General features: G+C 44.6%; 1 protein-coding gene across 4 annotated transcripts in view; it reads right to left on the bottom strand.

The window, feature by feature from the left end:
* ARFGAP3 (ARF GTPase activating protein 3) overlaps positions 1-17,440 on the bottom strand; it is a 419,690-nt gene that overhangs the window by 162,122 nt on the left and 240,128 nt on the right. For all 4 annotated transcript variants that reach the window (XM_085652495.1, XM_085652493.1, XM_085652496.1 and 1 more), the window contains one exon: positions 15,465-15,593. In XM_085652495.1, the coding sequence (XP_085508621.1) occupies positions 15,465-15,593 (129 nt within the window). The remainder of the gene's footprint in view (positions 1-15,464; positions 15,594-17,440) is intronic.

The following is a 17,440-nucleotide window of genomic DNA, read 5'->3' as shown; positions in this document are numbered from 1 at the left end:
AAGCGGCCGCAAAAGTGAAAGTGATTGCAACCAAACATGTGCGGCCGCGAAAGTAAAAGTAATCACGGTAAAGCGCGGCGCGCGCGCCCGCGCACATGCACTGTAGCTCTAGGCTGGCCTGGTAGCACTTTTTGGAGCCCTCTCAATAAGTCTCGCCAGACCAGCGCATGCGCTGGGTCAGGCGAGACCTAATAAAAACCTAATAAAAACGAGACACAAAGACTTTAGACAGACAACAGGTGGGACCGGAAAGCATGAGGAAGCGGTGACGCAGGGGACCAGAAAACAGGAAATACGCAAGACAGGCGTCGCGTGGAACAGGAAGACTGGCATCAGGTAGGTCCAGAAGACAGACTACACGTGGGACCAGAAGACAGACAACTTGTAGGACCGGAAGGCAAGCAACTCTTAGGAAGGAAGACAGACAACTCGTATACCGGTAAACAGGCAAGTCTTAGGACTGAAAAACAGGCAAAGGAGTTTTAAGCGCTTTTCAGAAACCTACCTTTCGGTGTATCCGACTGTACTCGGCTAATGTGACGCTGTGTGTGTAGCGAATCCTGCAGTTATAAACTTTTTCTTTGTGATTAGAAATATTTTTATATTCCACAGAATTTTCACGGCAGTTAGCTTTTCGTGGCGCCTTTATTAAACTTAAAGTACAGCATAGCGCAAAAACGCAGTGTTTTAACAAACTGAAAGCGGGTGAAAAATGCAGTGTGCATAAGAGGCACCTGCCGCCTTTATCAAAGTGAATATAAAAAACAAGCATTTGCAATGCAACAGGTCTCGCATTTACGAGAGTTTGAGCTGTTGGCATTGTAAATGACAATGCCTTTTATTTATGTTATGGTTTTTGAAACATAAATAAAACGCATTGCCATTTACAATGCCAATAGCTTAAACTCGCTTAAATGCGAGACCTATTACATCGCAAATGCTTGTTTTTAACCTCTTCAGTGCCCATGACGAGATAGTCTCGTCATGGTGCACGGTCGCGCTGTGCCCATGACGAGACTATCTCGTCATGAAACCCGCCCACTAATGTAACGCCCGGCACAGGAGGGGGAAAGGGTGTGGCACTGAAGGGGTTAAATTGCTGTTTATTTTGTTTTTTCAGAATCATAACTGTGTGAAATACGATGGTACAATGATACACAAATCAGTCAACATGTAAAAGTGAACATACATTTTTGGCCCACAAGTCTCATTTTGGCCTCTATTCCTAGATTCAGCGGCTCCTGGTGTCCCCCTACTACTCCGAATTGTGCATGCCAATCCCCCTTTATTAGATTATAGCATTGTACAAAACACAATAAATACAACAAAGCTGTTTCCCTCATTCCCGCACTGTCCTATCTCCCGGTCCCACCACACCTAATAACTCATCCTTTGCATAACTTAAATAATGAACAAAAGCTGCACATGTTTCCTTGAGTAACACTTGACCTTCTAGCATACCATCTAGGCATACCACGGGGTCTAGTTGCAAAGACCTCTCACTCATCTCCTCCCAGGTCCCCCAGAGTCCTGCCCCCGTGCTGTTCAATCAAAAGACACTGCCACATCATGTGGTAAAACCTTGCATCCTCTACATGGCACCTCGGCCGAGCTGAACTTAGCCCTGTAAACATGTGGGCTAGAGGCCCAGGTGTCATATATGTTTGGTGGAGATTACTGAACCGGGTAGATTTTAACCTGGCAGATCAGGATACTCTCCGCTTCCACAGATCCTCATCCCAATCTTTATCTGCAATTAATTTCCCCATACAACTCTCCCATATTTCGGGATGTCATAAGTGCAGGGAAATGTTGCGTCATTACCATGGAATAGAGCACTGGTACTTCTCTCCTTCCAAAGGCATGAGTCAGTGGGAGGTGTAGCTTGGCAAATGTGGGCGGCTCCACTTGATCTAGGGACCACAGTTATCCCAAAGAGTGTTAGTGCATTTTACACAAGGAAATGCTCATGGCACATGGGTATGAATCTTGCACATCATCCCATGTCTGTAGAGTACAATGAAAATGCTATAAAAAAAAAATATAAAAAAAAAAAGGTCTGGACGAGTCTTAAGGACAGTTGGAAAGCATCTTAAATAAGCAGAGTAAGATAGCAATTACGAAATAATAGTTCAGTTTTTGAATTAATTCTAATTTGTGTGCCGTTGTGGTATAATTGCTAAATCGGCAGGGTCCAGACTGGTTTTCAAAGCCAAGAAAAATAGTATGGGCGACCCTTTACAAATTATTCTGGAAAAGTAGCACAAATGTATTTCATTTTGACGGGGGAAAGGTGTTGGCAGAGACCGGTGGATTGCAACAGATAGACTCCAAGTGACCTTGTGACATCACTATATCACAGACTGAGATCACACAGACACGGCATGGGTGTGCCAGACTAGATCACAAATATAAATCGGGGAAACCGAAAGCAGGGTTTGGGGTCACAAAATTATTACTCGAAGAATGAGCTCACGCCCATATCACAACAGAAGTCGGAGGCCCACTCCTATTGTAATTGGGTGGTACACTGACACAAACGAGACGAGGAGTGGAGGTTCCAGATTGAGGACATGTTTATCTAGACAGAAAGCGGCATCGCATCAATACAGCGGCAGTCACAGTAATTATGACAGGAATTTATCGTGCAAACCAGACCACTTTACACACCCACTGGCCTCTAGGCACTTCAATCAAGGGTCTCCACACGTCTCATCATCTCGACGAACTGTCATACTGTTCTCCATTCTCGTTCACTCTCACTAAACACCGATAGCCATAACCACAGTGGAGGAGTGTGGCTCAATGGTTAGAGCGGCAGACCCTGAAGCAGAGTTCTGGCCAGGGACCAGGGTTCGATTCCCACCTCGGCGGGGCTCGGGCTCAATTTCCTCGGACCTGTCTATTCTCGCCTCGGTGCCTATTCTAATCATGGGCCCCACGCTGCAACTCTGGGCAATAGCTTGCTTAGCCTCCACACCGGACCCAAAAGCGCTAAGGATGCCTGGCTTCACCCTGGGGGTGCCCAGGAGTGGACACTTCACAGGGAAAGCCAGGAGGGGTTCCACAGCGGTATGAGTATCAGCGCCAGGAAACCGCAATGGCGACACCGCAAGGTGGCCGTCTGGTGACAGTGCGCTCTATAAGTACCTTGACATTTACATTTACACAGTATCTTGGCCGCTCCAGAGTCTTTAGCCAAGCTTTATTATTCTCAGTCTCTCTGCCTTCCCAGCATCCCAACGTATCCCCGCTCCACAGCCTATCCCAATGCCCACCACTATATAGCCCCGCTAGTGCATGCCCCCCTCGTGTACTCACTCCGTCTCCAGGCCCCGTCAGCCTGCAACAGTCGGTCCACCGGTCCAGGGTCCTTGAATCGCTTGCGCTGGGTTTCCCGCACTGCCTTTGTCAGCACGGAAGAGGTCTAGGCTGAGCACCATCTTGTCGCAGCTGTTCTGTGGTTTGTTCCCACGCCTCTGTTCAGTCCTTGTCAAAACCCAACCGGCACCGCAGAAGGGGACCCCAGAGAAAAGAAAGTAACACGCCTCTGCACCACCAAGCACGCCTCATCAACGCGATGCGTGCGCCGAAAAACACAAAGCATCTGGGCGTGATGCACTGAGCAAGCGCTGCAGGTGCAGTGTAGTGAGCATGCGCAAACAACCCCGCTAGAGGTTTTTGACAACAGAGTTGCGCAAACGTATGGCACAGTATTTCTATAAAGGCTATATTTAGAGCTGCCGTGCTCACTTAGGTGACAGCCATCCCATTGTTGACTGGAGGAAGACACAATGCGCAAGCTATTAAATATCCGACAAAACATCCCTATATTCACCACAATCCCGCGAGTGGTGCGCACGCGCCACAGCGAGACGTGCTTTCAATTATCGCGCCCGTGTCTGGGCACGATAATTGAAACCACATGGCCGATTGGTGTCTATTACGCGCGCCAAGCGCGTAATAGACACCAATAGGCCGTAGACGGAGCAACGCGCCCACCTTTGGCCCATTGCGTGCAATCTTTTATAAAAAAAAGACGCACGCAAAGGCCAATGGGGTTGCAGAAAAGTAATCGCACACGCACGAGCGTGTGCGATTCCTAGGTTGATTTCTGAACCCCGGAACAAAAGGACGCTCGCCTGCGCGAGCACTGCTGTGCAGTGCAACGCAGGTCGCGAGACCTAACAATTGGTTCTATCGGGCGATACAATTCTTGTGTTAGCTGTATTAAATATAAGAAAAAAGGTGTTTCACACTTCCCTTTTCACAGTAAATGAAAACAATTATTGCAGTTTAAGAACACACCAAAAACAAGTAGAGTTGATTTACTCTTATATTTTTCATAAAGTATTGAATATTAAATGGCTGTCACAAAACACTGTCAAATTGCGAAAAGTCAAGGGTGACTATTGTGAGAAGGTGACATGTGGTGACTGGTGAAGTGAACAGTACACTAAATACAAAACATACATATGCGGCATAAATAAAATAATTTAGAATTGTCTTGTCTCCTTATTCAATACATGTAATGCAAGACCCAATACAGATTGATTATTGGTCAAGAAAACTGTGTAGACGTGTGATGGGAAAGTGTCCACGTTTCGACCCTGGACACGGCGCTGAGTGGTAAGCGTCACTGCAGGTCTTCCTCAGGACTATGAAAGCAGGGGTGGACAGCCACAAAGACAGGAACTTCAATCAATGAAATTTCGCGAAACAGTGATTTACTGAAAAATCAACGGGTCACGACGTGTTGGGGATCCAAAAGCGGTCGACGAAATGTGAAAAAGGCGATTTTTTAAGCAAAATTTGCAGGGGATTCTGGGTAGGAAAATGTTGGGGGTCCACACAAGCCATAACTCGCTGGACTCACTCGGGTGTCTAGTTTTCAGAAATGTGTATTTGGTAGTTTCCCAAGATGGCCGCCGAGCCCGGGGCCAAAAACCCAGGTGACCCCCTTGCAAAACCAGGTTGTTTAGTGATAGCTCATTTTGATGTCTCCTCAATACGTTTTGAGCCCTTCCCTGCCGTGGTGGCCCGCACTTGGCCCACCCACGAGTGAGGTACCAATTTTATCGTGAGACTTTGGGAATGTGGGGTGGGTTGAATTTTGTGGATCCACACAGATTCCAGAACTTTCCATCACAGAAATGGGAGGAAAATTTGTTTTCTTGGACAACGTTTGCAAGGGATTCTGGGTAACAGAACCTGGTGAGATCCGGACAAGTCACCCCATCCTGGATTCCCCTGGGTGGCTAGTTTTAAAAAATGTATAGGTTTACAGGTTTCCCTAAGTGCCTGCAGAGCTAGGGTTCAAAATCTACAGCTAGGCACTTTGCAAAAAAAGGGTCAGCTTTCACAGTAAAAATGTGGCGTGTCCATGATGCGGTTTGGGCCATTTCCTGCCGCGGGCACTAGGTCTACCCACACAAGTGAGGTACCATTTTTCTTGGAAGACTTTGGGGAATGTGGGGTGGATGGAATTTTGTGGATCCACGCAGATTCCAGAACTTCCCATCACAGAAATTAGAGGAAATGTGTATTTTTGTTTTTACAAAGCTTGAGGTTTGTAAGGGAGTCTGGGTATCTGAACCTGGTGAAAGCCCGACAAGTCAACCCATCCTGGATTCCCCTGGGTGTCTAGCTTTCAAAAATGTATAGGTTTGCTAGGTTTTCCTAGGTGCCGGCAGAGCTAGGGTTCAAAATCCATAGCTAGGCACTTATCAAAAAAACTATCCGTTTTCACTGTAAAAATGTGGCGTCAACGTTGTGTTTTGGGCAGTTTCCTGTCGCGGGCACTAGGCCTACCCACACAAGTGAAGTACCAATTGTATCTGGAGACTTAGGGGAAAACAGAATTGTAGAGCAACTGTTATTACCTATTGACTTTTGATGCATTTCTGCCTTCCAAATGTAAGACAATGTGTAAAAAAGAAGTCACTTTGAAAAATGTCCTATAATTCACATGCTAGTATGGGTTCCCACAATTTCGTAGATGTGCAAATAGCTACGGTTTCTAAACTCTATATTTTGTTCCCAGTTCAGAAATACATAGGTGTCTTTCATACCGATTTTTCACAGTTTATATTTTCCCAAATGAATTGCTATATACCCCGGTACAAAAAATAAAACCATTGCAAGATGCTGCTCAGTTATTGGCTCTGGGTTTTTGGTGAACCTACAACTCCTAGCTATCCTCACAACCAGAAGGGTCCAGTGGATGTAACCGTATATTGCTTTCAAAAATCAGTCACACGTAGAAGAAGTTACAGGTGAAAACGTTGGCACAAATGGCAGTTTTTTGCAACTCATTTTCAATTTTTCTTATTTTCAACTGTTAGTTTCTATAAAAAAAAATAAAAAAAAAACCTTGAAGGATTTACACAATGGCCCCTTGCTGAATTCAGAATGTGGTCTACTCTTCTGAAATGTATAGCTTTCCAGGATCCATTATTGCTTTCATACCCATTTCTACCGCTACCTGGAAGGAGGTTGAAAGCACAAACAATAGGCTATGTCCCAGTAAATTGCAAAAACTGTAAAATATTTTGGTTCTCTGACAAAAGTCTGTTTGTCCCTAAAAGCTGGAAAGATGGCGGTTTCAGCACCACAAACCCTTTGTTGATACCATTTGCAGGGGGAAAAAAACCAGACACTCATCTGCAGCACTATTTCCCATTTTTCCAAAAAAAATACAACATTTAGCTGTTTTCTGGGTCCCCTCCAGGGGTATCAACAAACCCTGGGTACCTTTAAAATCACCATGATGTTGGAAGAAAAGGACGCAAATTTGGCGTGGATACCTAATATGGTCAAAAAGTTACAGGGGCCTAAGCGCCAACTACCCCAAATAGGCAAAAAAAGGCTTAGCACATGGGGGAGGCCTAGCAGCGAAGGGGTTAAATTAATCACAGCCACTGGTATTTACTGGGGTAACATCCCAGGCCATCACTATTTTGCACACCATGCCATATGAGCTTGGATATATTCAAATCTGTCTTGACCCTCCTCCAATGGGAACAGTCCAGCCCAAACTGCACGGCCATGTCCTCCCTGAAAAAAGAACACAAGCAGCACAAGACTGGTTTCACCCTTATTAGGGTGCATCAGTCAGTTATAGCTTGGCTGCAGTGGCACAGTGTGCTCGGAATCCACATCTACGCATACCCATCTCACTTTTGGTATCACAATACAGTATACAAAAGAAGTGATGGATGGAATGCTTGAATTGATCTCATTACTCGAGCCACATGTCCATTGTTACTTTCCAAAACAACGCCATGTCAGTTTGGACCCAGTCATACACAAATCATTCTTGACCCTGCTCTAATGGGAACAGTCTAGCCCAAACTACCAGGCCAGGGCCTGCTTGAACCAGAACGCAAGCAACCTCTGACCGGTTTCGCCCTTGCATTTGGCTGGGTCCAAACTGAGGGGTGAAACACAATGGATTGGGATGTGGCCTAGAGCGACTGCCAGTGGCAGGGATTAATTCAAGCATTCCATGCATAAACTTGTTTTGAGCCAGAAAGTAGCAAGAAGATATTTAGGCAACTGCTGGTCCAGCTCCTAATGGTCAGTCCGATGGATTGAATAAGAGTAATTTGTCTGCCATGAAGTTCACTTTCTTTAAGAAATAAAAAGTGACTGGAAAATCCAGAGCTGTCCAGGGGAGTGGAACAATCCTTAAACAAGCATTGGCATAGCCAATAGGTCTCGACTTTGGGACCTTATAAGTGTTTAACCATGCAACACTTAATGTTGTTGCAGTAAGGATATTGTGCTGCATAACTAAATTCTTATAAGGTCACAAAGGCGAGACCTATTGGCTATGTCAATGCTTGTTTACTTATTTTTTGCGGACATATGCACACCACTTTTAGACCTTAGCACTGTTACATTCTATTGATTTCGATCTTTTAATGCCGTTTGCATGAGTTTAAAAAACATAAAAACATCACAAGCTTGCCAAGGCCAGACCTATTGGCTATGCAGAGCTTGCTTTATCATAGCCTTAAATATCAAAGGCGGTGTCAAACCGCACGGATTTATACCAGAATCCTTCAGAATGGATTTAGATGTTTGCAACGGGTGCATTGATACTCTGAGCTATCTCACTTAACCGCAGACACATAATGTACACTGTTTTGAAGTAGTCTGTGCTTGTGGTCTTTTGCCCAAACCACATCTCATTTAAAAATACACTCCCCATTGCTGTCGGTTCATGTTTCCTTTCAAATGTTCCAGTGACTGGAGCTGCTTGTACAAGAGATGTGAACAGTCACCCGGAGCTTGAGAGAGGTTATGACAGAATCCTTCTGACAGATCTGTAATGTACAGAACTCTGCAAACATGTCGAGAAGGATGACGGCCGTGTAGGCGGTTATGATGTGGAGGAAGGGAGGGGAATGGAGGTGAAGGAAGGGAGGGGCGGGCGGGTAAGAGCGATAGAAGTTGTAAAGGAATAAGAAGACACAAATAAACACGGAGAAGCGAAAACAGAGGAGGCGTGTCAAAGAAAAGAAAAGCAATCTGAAATGGGAGACAAAACGATCACCCAGCAAAGGTGTACAAAGGACACATGAATGTGTCATGCACAGAGCTCTGCTTCGAAACTGAAACAGAGGCTTAGCTGTGGCAGAAACTCTAGATGGAATAGTACACATTCTACCTTTGAAATGATACAATAGTAAATGGTCGGAGCTGAGCAAGCTCTGTTGATGCCAGACATGAGTGAGGCTTTACAAGTCAGAGATGGGCACAACGGGGCATTGGTTTAACACGGGCGTACAGTGACACTAAAGCAAATCAGGAACATTTCATAATCCCTCATTTTGCACAATATTGCCTAACCCTCAAAGCAAATCTATCAAATCAATCATCATATCTGTACACTTCATCCAAAATTACTTCAATAGAATATATATATTTTTAAATAATCAGAATTCTTATCAGCATTAATACTGATGTCTAGAAATGTGAAGGGGTATGAGGGAGCGGTCCCTTTACTTCTCCAGAGACGATTAATGGAGCATATACAAACCGTGATGAATATACTACCACAAACCACACATCCCCCATGCATGCCACTGTCCCTCCTATCCAGCCAAGCGTCCTTCCATCAACCCACCTCCATCCATTCCGAGCCACACTCTTCTTCAAACTGCAGCGTTTCCACTAAAAGCTGCCCTGTCGCTTGACCTATGCAAATGCATATGCAGTAACCTATTTATTATACAATGCCTCATACCGCATTTCTGCCAAACTGCGAATAGGGGCACATTCCTTCTCAGTGACAACTAGCCACCATGACTGTGCCCTGCTCATCAAAGTGCTCGCTGTGGCCGTGTGGACACTCACTGACCACTGTAAGCAATCCTACTCTGAAAGCAGACGCTAGACTCCGAGCCAAACTGTAAAATTCCAGATTAACGAGTCCGACCATGTAGAGGATGCAGAATGGGAAAGAAGGTGAATTGTGCGTATTAAGGGCGGAAGTACAGAATGTATGCGTGCATAGGAAGGACAAAGTCAGAACCGTCAGTCTTTAATACTTTTCGCAAGTAATTAATTCCCTATTTATACACCATATTACCTATTAGAACATTGGAATGTTGGAAGCTCCATTGAAAACAATGGAGTGCTCCGGGCTTATAATGGCTGTGAACAAAGGCTTCAGGGAGCCTGAGGGGATTTCAATCCCCTTGCGCTCCCTGAAGGCTTTGTTTTATTTGTTAGAACATTCTGCCCTCTAGTGGCAGAATGTTCTAATAGCCTTATAGCCCTTCGTAGCAGGGCTATACCGGCTATTAAAGTCCCGCTGCTTCGTTAAAGTCCCTCGCCTTCGGCTCGGGCCTTTAACGATGCAGCGGGCCTTTAATAGCCAGTATAGTCCGCTATGGCGGGCTATAAGGCTATAGTAGAGAACCCTTTCGCTTATCGGGATTATAATGAACAAGTCCCCAGTAACTCATGCATTTTGTACTACAGAGCCTGCAGGGTTTTCAATGTATTTGTTTTGATCCAAACTCTGCTTTCCCTGCGCCCGTAGCAGCAGCAACAGAGGCATCTCTGCCGCCATAGGAATGTGAGCCAAGGAGACAAAAGAAAAGTGCAAGCTGCAAGACGTCCAGCGTTGGTTTTTAATGAAACAAGCAGGGGCTGACACGAAGGGGAGTCCATTTTGTATTCCTGGACGGGAATGCTTTTATATGTGTTTATCAGGAAGTACGAGCAGGGCGGAAGAGGGCGGGTGCGGACAGGCTAACCAACAGAAGGCGAGACCTATTGGCTATGCCAATGCTTGTTGGAGTTGTTTTAGGTGGGCTGCGCAGTGGAAAAGGACTACGGAAAGCTTTTCTTTCGAGGGGGTGCAGTGAAGGAAGCGGAGCTGTGAAATAAGTTCATCTTCTTAAAGAGACAGCCGCCCTGATTTACGGTTTAAGTAGGATTGCACAAGAGACCAGATCACAGGCGTAGGCCCGGCAAGTAAAATTTTGTTCTGGCATGTTGTACAAAAGGACACGGAAGTGGTACATGGGACAAAGCAGATTGGGTGATTTACACGCACCAGAGTTTTTGAATATTGTATGCGATAGGCTTGCTGTTACAGAGAAGATAACAGCATAGACAAACATAGCTCTTGGTACAAAACAAGCTAGGCATGCAACCCGTATATGGCTTCATTTCCATATTCGCATATTTACTCTGCTTGATTGGCTAATTATTCGTCACCAGCTTCCTATGGCCCAGATCCGTGCTGCCCCAGATAAATTTTCATGTTCGATAACATGATAAAGATCTCGAGCATTTTTAAAGTGCACCTTACCAAATTTGAACTGGCTGATGTTAGCAATTTGTAGAAATAAAAAGGTACATGAATTGCTGCTTGTTCACAGTTGGCTCTTTTAGACATATCCGTTTTGTCAATCAGGCATTTCTTTGGTGATGTTGTTAACTATGTAAATTCCTCAAATAAGTCACATTCTCGGATAAGGTACAGACAAAATATAGGTTATAAGCCTGGCACCTTGTTTAATTCTTTAGTTTGTAGAAAAAGAAAGAACAATGGCGCCCTCTGCTGTATTTTAGTAGTATTGCTGCATTCTTAAAACAAGCATTGGCACGCAAAATCACTTAATGAGCCATGACGGCTCGTAGATAAGAAAGGCAGATGGCGGCTGCACGCGTTCACGCGCACATGCACGCAAGCGCTAGGCTAGCCAAAGCAGCTTGTGGTAGCACTTTTTAAAGCCCCTACTAAATGTCTCTCAGAGCAGCGCATGCACTGACTCAGCGAGACACTGGGGAGATCGATGCTAACTCAGAACTCCAAGACCTGGATTGGCTTTGTGGGCTATAGGGTCCCATACACCAGGGTGAGGAGTGTCTCAGGTCTGGGTACTTTTGTTGTCGGTAAGCCTCGCCACTCCCTATTTGGGTGCATGCTACCCCTACCACCATCCTCCCAACTATTACCTGAACGGCACAGAAATTGGGATTGAATCCATGAGCAAAGAGACAAGTTAGGAGACTGGCATGCCAGGAGAAGCAGGGACTTCAATGAAGGAGCTGGGACCTATTCATCAGTGCATTTTAAAGCAGCAAATTAACACTCATCCCTCTGAACTATAAGGAGAAGGATGTTTTGCTCCACCTACTGGTGCAAATGGGCATGTGGTACAGAGCCCAGAAGGAGGAACTAGCTTGATCATGCAGTATAATGGTAGCTTGAGCCATGATACCCAGGCGAAGGGTTGGTTCAACTCACAGGTGCATCTGGAGCAAGAAGAGAGTTGAAATGTAGAGCCATGGCAATAAATAAATGTGAACCAATAGCTCACGAATTAACAGCAACTATGCTAATCAAATGCCCATCCACAATGAAAAGGTCACATTCAAGTTTAGTTTGACAGTAGCTTGATATTTATTTACATGAGAATGCAGATGTATTGCCTCACATACTTGATTTTGACAATTACTTTACAAGTGGAAACAACTCTCCTAATAGGCACAAAGCCTCTTCCATGTGATTTTACCATATTGCACAAAATGTAACCCATTGCATACCTTTTTTAACACATATCCATGCAAAACACCATGGGCAAGGTGTATATGCAGTTGCACGGAATGCAATACAATATTTATTGCTGCATTTTGAAGAAAACAGCGTTTTCAAGCTAACTACCCTAAACAACTTTTAATATAAAAAGTACAGAACAGGTAATGTCCATCCAATATGGTCATCTTTGAGGTTTTGTGACATTTAAAAACTACTAGGCCTTCAGCAGGGTGGTTTATAATGCCCCCATAACCCCACAAATTCAATACTGGTCCATATTAGATGGTTACCCATTATGTATCCTCTTATATAAATACATTATAACTGGGACAACAAGTGGGCTCGGTGAAAATTACCATCTCTGTCTTGTGGAATAGATTTCCCTGCTCTACACTGAAACTCAGTTCTCGCTCCTTCCCAGTGTTGTTCTGCCAAACAGGAGAAAAATAAGCATCTGCAATGCATTGCAGGTTTAGTAAACACATAAATAAAAGGCATTGTTGTTTACAATGGCAATAGCTTAAACTCTTGCAAATGCGAGACCTTTGCGGCATACACGATTTAGCTTTACACATCTAAAAGGTATAGAGCGGGTGCCATGATAGCTTCAAAAGTAAGGCAATAGAAAAAAACGTTTTTCTATTGCTTTATTTTTGAAACAATCGTGGCACCTGCGCTTTTAAGATGTTTAAAGCAAAAGCACGGGTGCCGCCATTGTAACTAAAGTAAGCAAATAGAATTATTATGCTTGTGGAGGCATGCAGCGCTGGAAAAACAAATAAATTAAGCATAGAGAAAGAGTGCGTCCTGCCTGCAACAGCAAAAAGGCTAAAGCAACTTCAGAAAATAGTGCTCGGAAGCTGTAATTAAAGCCTACCAAGCTGTAAAACACGTGACAGGGGGTGTCGTAATGGGAGGTTACAAAATGAGACGTTACAAAATGAGACAAGGAGGTACTATTCTATTCTATTCTATGCGGAATTTGTTAAGCGCACGGACACCCAGGGGTTTCATGGCGCTGAAGAAAACAGATGAGAGATGGATAGTGAAGGGTCAGAAGGTATGGTGTTCTAACCGTACGCTTGTTTGAATAGCCAGGTCTTCAATGCTCGCCTGAATTCTGTCAGCTTGGAGCAGCTCCGGATAGACAAGGGCAGAGAGTTCCAGGTTTTTGGGGCGAGGTATGCGAAACTGGATCCGCCGAGTCGTTTCTTTTTAAATGTCGGCACCGTGAGAAGGGATAGATGGGCAGACCGAAGCTCGCGAGTCGGGACGTGTTTGTTGATGAGTTGGTTAATGAACCTAGGGCTTTTTCCGTGAAAAGCCTTGAAAATTATGCAGTCTGTCTTAAAGGTGATCCGATGGGTGATGGGGAGCCAGTGGAGGGAGGCTAGCAAAGGTTTGGCTGACTTCCTGCGATTGCTCTTGAAAATTAATCTGGCTGCTTGATTTTGCACAATCTGCAGGCGTCTAGAGATGGTGAGGGGGAGGCCGAGGTAAATAGAATTAGAGAAATCTAATCGCGAGAGGACTAGTGCGAGTACTGCCTGAATGAGAGCAGAGTGGGACAGCAAATGAGCAATTTTTTTAATCTTTCTTAGTTGGAAGAAGCAAGAGGAGATCACTGTTCCGACCTGGGTCTTCAGAGAGAGATTGGCGCTAAGAGTGACCCCGAGGCTTTTCGCTGACTGGGAGGGGGATGGGGGTGTGCCCATTGAGGGTGGCCAGAAGTGGGGCCCCCAGCTGAGTGCACTGTCGCTAGGGAGTACTAACTCAGTCTTTCCTGGGTTTAGTTTAAGGTGGTTCCGATCCATCCAGCTCTGGATATGCAGCATGGTCTTTTGGAATTCCTCGATGGAGTCCGGGGAGTTGAGGGGGAATACCAACTGCAAATCGTCAGCATAGTTAAAAATAATTACTTTTCTGTTTTTCAGGGAGTGCAGAAGGGGTTTGATATAAAGATTAAAGAGTAGGGGAGACAATAAGGAGCCCTGTGGGACACCGCAAGTGGTTGGGAGGGTGGGAGCTGTGAAGTTCTCCAGCTTTACTGCCTGAGACCTGTCTGTCAGACGCGGCCGATAAATCGAGTAGTACGAGGGCCTGATGAATACCATTGTCGGCGTTGGTCCTTAGGGTGTTCTGCACGGCGAGGATCACCGCCTCTGTGGAGTGTGCCTGGCGGAATCCCGCTTGGTTGGGTTCGAGATAGTCTGACGTTTCGATAAAGTTGGATAAGTAGCTGGTTACATAGGCTTCCAGTAGTTTTGCACAGTAAGGGAGAAGGGAGATGGGGCGATAGTTAGAGAGGTTGGAGGGATCAACACCTGGTTTTTTGATAAGAGGAACCAGGGTGGCATTTTTGAAGGAATCGGGTACTATTCCTTGTGAAAGGGAGGTGTTCAGGATAGGGAGTATGCTCTGAGGGAGTATGGTATAGACCTCTTTCAAAATATGCGGGGGGCAGGGGTCGTTGGGTGAGCCTGATTTTACTCGGTTCATTAGTTCCAATAGTTTAGGTGGGTCAATGGGGGGGATGTCTACTAAGGAGGGACTACTAAGCATATTAACCAATGAAAAGCCACAGTGACACAAACCAATGAAAATTATGGGCGGAGCTTCAAGTCCATACCTGAATACGGCATGCCTCGCAACACATGCGCTGCCAAGGCTCGAACGAAGGAAACAAAGATAGCTCAAATCCACAAGTGGTGTGGCCAACACAGCTGAACTAGAAACCCAAGTCACTCTGGCAAACATGTTCAAACCAGCCCCTCCTTCCTTTGCTTTCATTTATCTCCCATTCTCTCTCCTCCCTCTAAATAACCTTAAGTACCCGCTATGCCTGTTGTAATTACCTGGGGGAGGTGGCAAAAGTGGTAGAGTGTCCAGCAGCAGCCCTCTGCCTTTAAAACCTGGCCTCCAACGGCTCCAGCTCACTGGAGAAATGACTAAGTCTGGCCTGTTGCCCAATTCTAACCAAGTTGCCCAACAATATCTGCCAGCCAAAGTTCAGAAAGGATAAGAAACCGAAGCAAAATGCACTTCCTTCTGACTGGAGGAAGATTTCAAATGTAAAAGCTAAGATCAATGCGTATGCATCTACAGACAGCCACACAGCACCCCCACAGAGCATTCCACACCACTCCAACTGCATACAGAATGATGCAACTGTTCCACCTGGATTAATAACTCTTGAAAAAGCTAAGATGGTCATCCATTCCTTTGGGCGCCTTTACCACACAATCTCAGAGAATCAGTCCAGAATCACATGCTGAAGTCACAGCAGTGAATTCATTTGCCAAAGTAGGTAGGAGATAGAAAGCAAAATTGAAATCCTCTACACATGTATGTGGTTATCACATCTCTTGTTATTAAAAGAGAAAAAATGTGTTCTTCTTACCTTCTGTTGCCAAATCCCATTCCGAGTCTCTCTGCCTCTACTTTCTTTTTACCAGTCAAGTTTTTCAATTTCTCATCACTTTTTAATTGCATTTCAAGATCTTTGTATGCAAATCGCAAAGACGTTACACTTTGGAAAAAAGAAAAACAGTAAGCATAAAATTCAAAGCTAACATTTGAAAAATCTTCACTAGTCAATCCTTCAACTATTGACAGATATAAAGCACTTCATTCCTCCAACCAATCAATGCACTGTGAATCAATCAAGCATTTCTATTCAACCAAATGAAGACTATTTCTTTTTAAAGGAGTAACATAGCGCTGTGGAAGGATACAAAGCTTCAAAGAGGTAGTTGAAAGTGCATATATACTCAGGCACCATGAACCGCTGCTCTCAGGCTCGGTGCTGAAAGTGGAGTCTGGAGGTCACCTTCTACTGAAGTATCTGGGTTAAACGAAGTTGATGCAAATGCTACGAAAACCTGACTGATATTTCAATAAAAATTTCACTTTCTACCAGTTTCTAAAATTTTTGAAAGTGATATACAAAGGATCCCGGAGCAAAGCATTGACTTTAGCTCTTCCATTATAATGAGGAAGATGGGTGAAAGTTTGAGGGTTTTTGGGGTGAGAGATCAACTGGGTTGAGACAGAGATGGCTTGTCTCAAAGTCTAGTGTTGTGTAGCTTCTAAATATCCACAAGGTAGTTTAAAGGCGTTTGTAAATGATGCAATCTTGAAGTGTAAGTCAGTGTTGGGAAATTAAAATTGGGTGAGAGGACAAACTCCGTCTTATACAAGGTGGGATGAGACACAGAAAATTGATAAGGGAAGGCTCCAGAGGTCTGAAGAGGAGAATGTTGTAGCGGTGCGAGAGTATGAGAACGTACGGAGCCTTCAAAACCAATGCCTGTTCAACATGGCTTGATTTCCCTAACAAATCTGTTGAAGAAACACAAGGGTAGTCCTAGAATAGCAAGGAACCTGGGGCAATATATGTATGTGTACACACACACAACCACACACACACAGAACCACACACACACACACACACACACACACACACAACCACACACACACACACACACAACCACACACACACACCTATATATCAACTGGCGGTCGCCAGTAGATAGTTCTAGTTAGGACCGAGTCCCCATAGGAAATCTGAAAATTCTATTTTGAATAACTTTGGCGCCGGTTGACGAATCATCGTGAAATTTTCTAAACTAATGGGGCGCTCCGCTCAGCTCCTACCCTGAAAGTCTCGGGGTGATTCGTCAAGCGGGGCTGAGAAAAAAGGGGGTCCCAAAACGCGTTTTCCCCATGCATTTTCCCATAGGACCTTTAGTCGAAGGTACAGCCCAAACAGCTGAACAGAATTACTTGAAATTTGGCAAAGAGGTAGTCCTCAGGTCAGGCATGTGCCTTTTGCATATATGGTGTCAATCTGTTCAGTAGTTTGAGAAAATTGCAGTTAAAAGTACATAAATATCTATATGCGCGCACCGTGCGCACACGGTGCGCGCATCAAATGTGCGCGAGCGTAATTCTGATTGGTAGTTAGATGTCAGTAAACATTCGAATCGGTCGAAATCAGGAAGTGTCGGACGCCATTTTGTGTGTGGCAGTGAAAAAGAAAGGTGGAGAACGTGAAAAGGGGGCAGGGTAGAGAGTTCCTGGCCACCTAGCATTTGTCGGTGGGTCCCTGAAGGACCGCGAAGGGTGAAAAAACATTTTATTTTTTTTAAAAAAATCGCGGTGTGCGCGCGCACGGTGAAAAACCCTTAAAAAAAAAAACATTTTAAACTGTTATATAAGTTTACAGAAGATATTAACTATGCTGTTCAACTTTATCCAAATTCAAAAAAAAAGAGCTGAGCCATTCCATATTACAGGATACAGTCAATCTATAGCTATATACATAGGTAGTTTATTGTAAAATAAATATATAAAAAATATAATACATACATAAAT

Source organism: Triturus cristatus, chromosome 4_1 (genome assembly GCF_964204655.1).
Source record: "Triturus cristatus chromosome 4_1, aTriCri1.1, whole genome shotgun sequence".
In the NCBI taxonomy this organism is placed as follows: Eukaryota; Metazoa; Chordata; class Amphibia; order Caudata; family Salamandridae; genus Triturus; species Triturus cristatus.
This window is presented reverse-complemented; position numbering and strand designations above follow the sequence as displayed.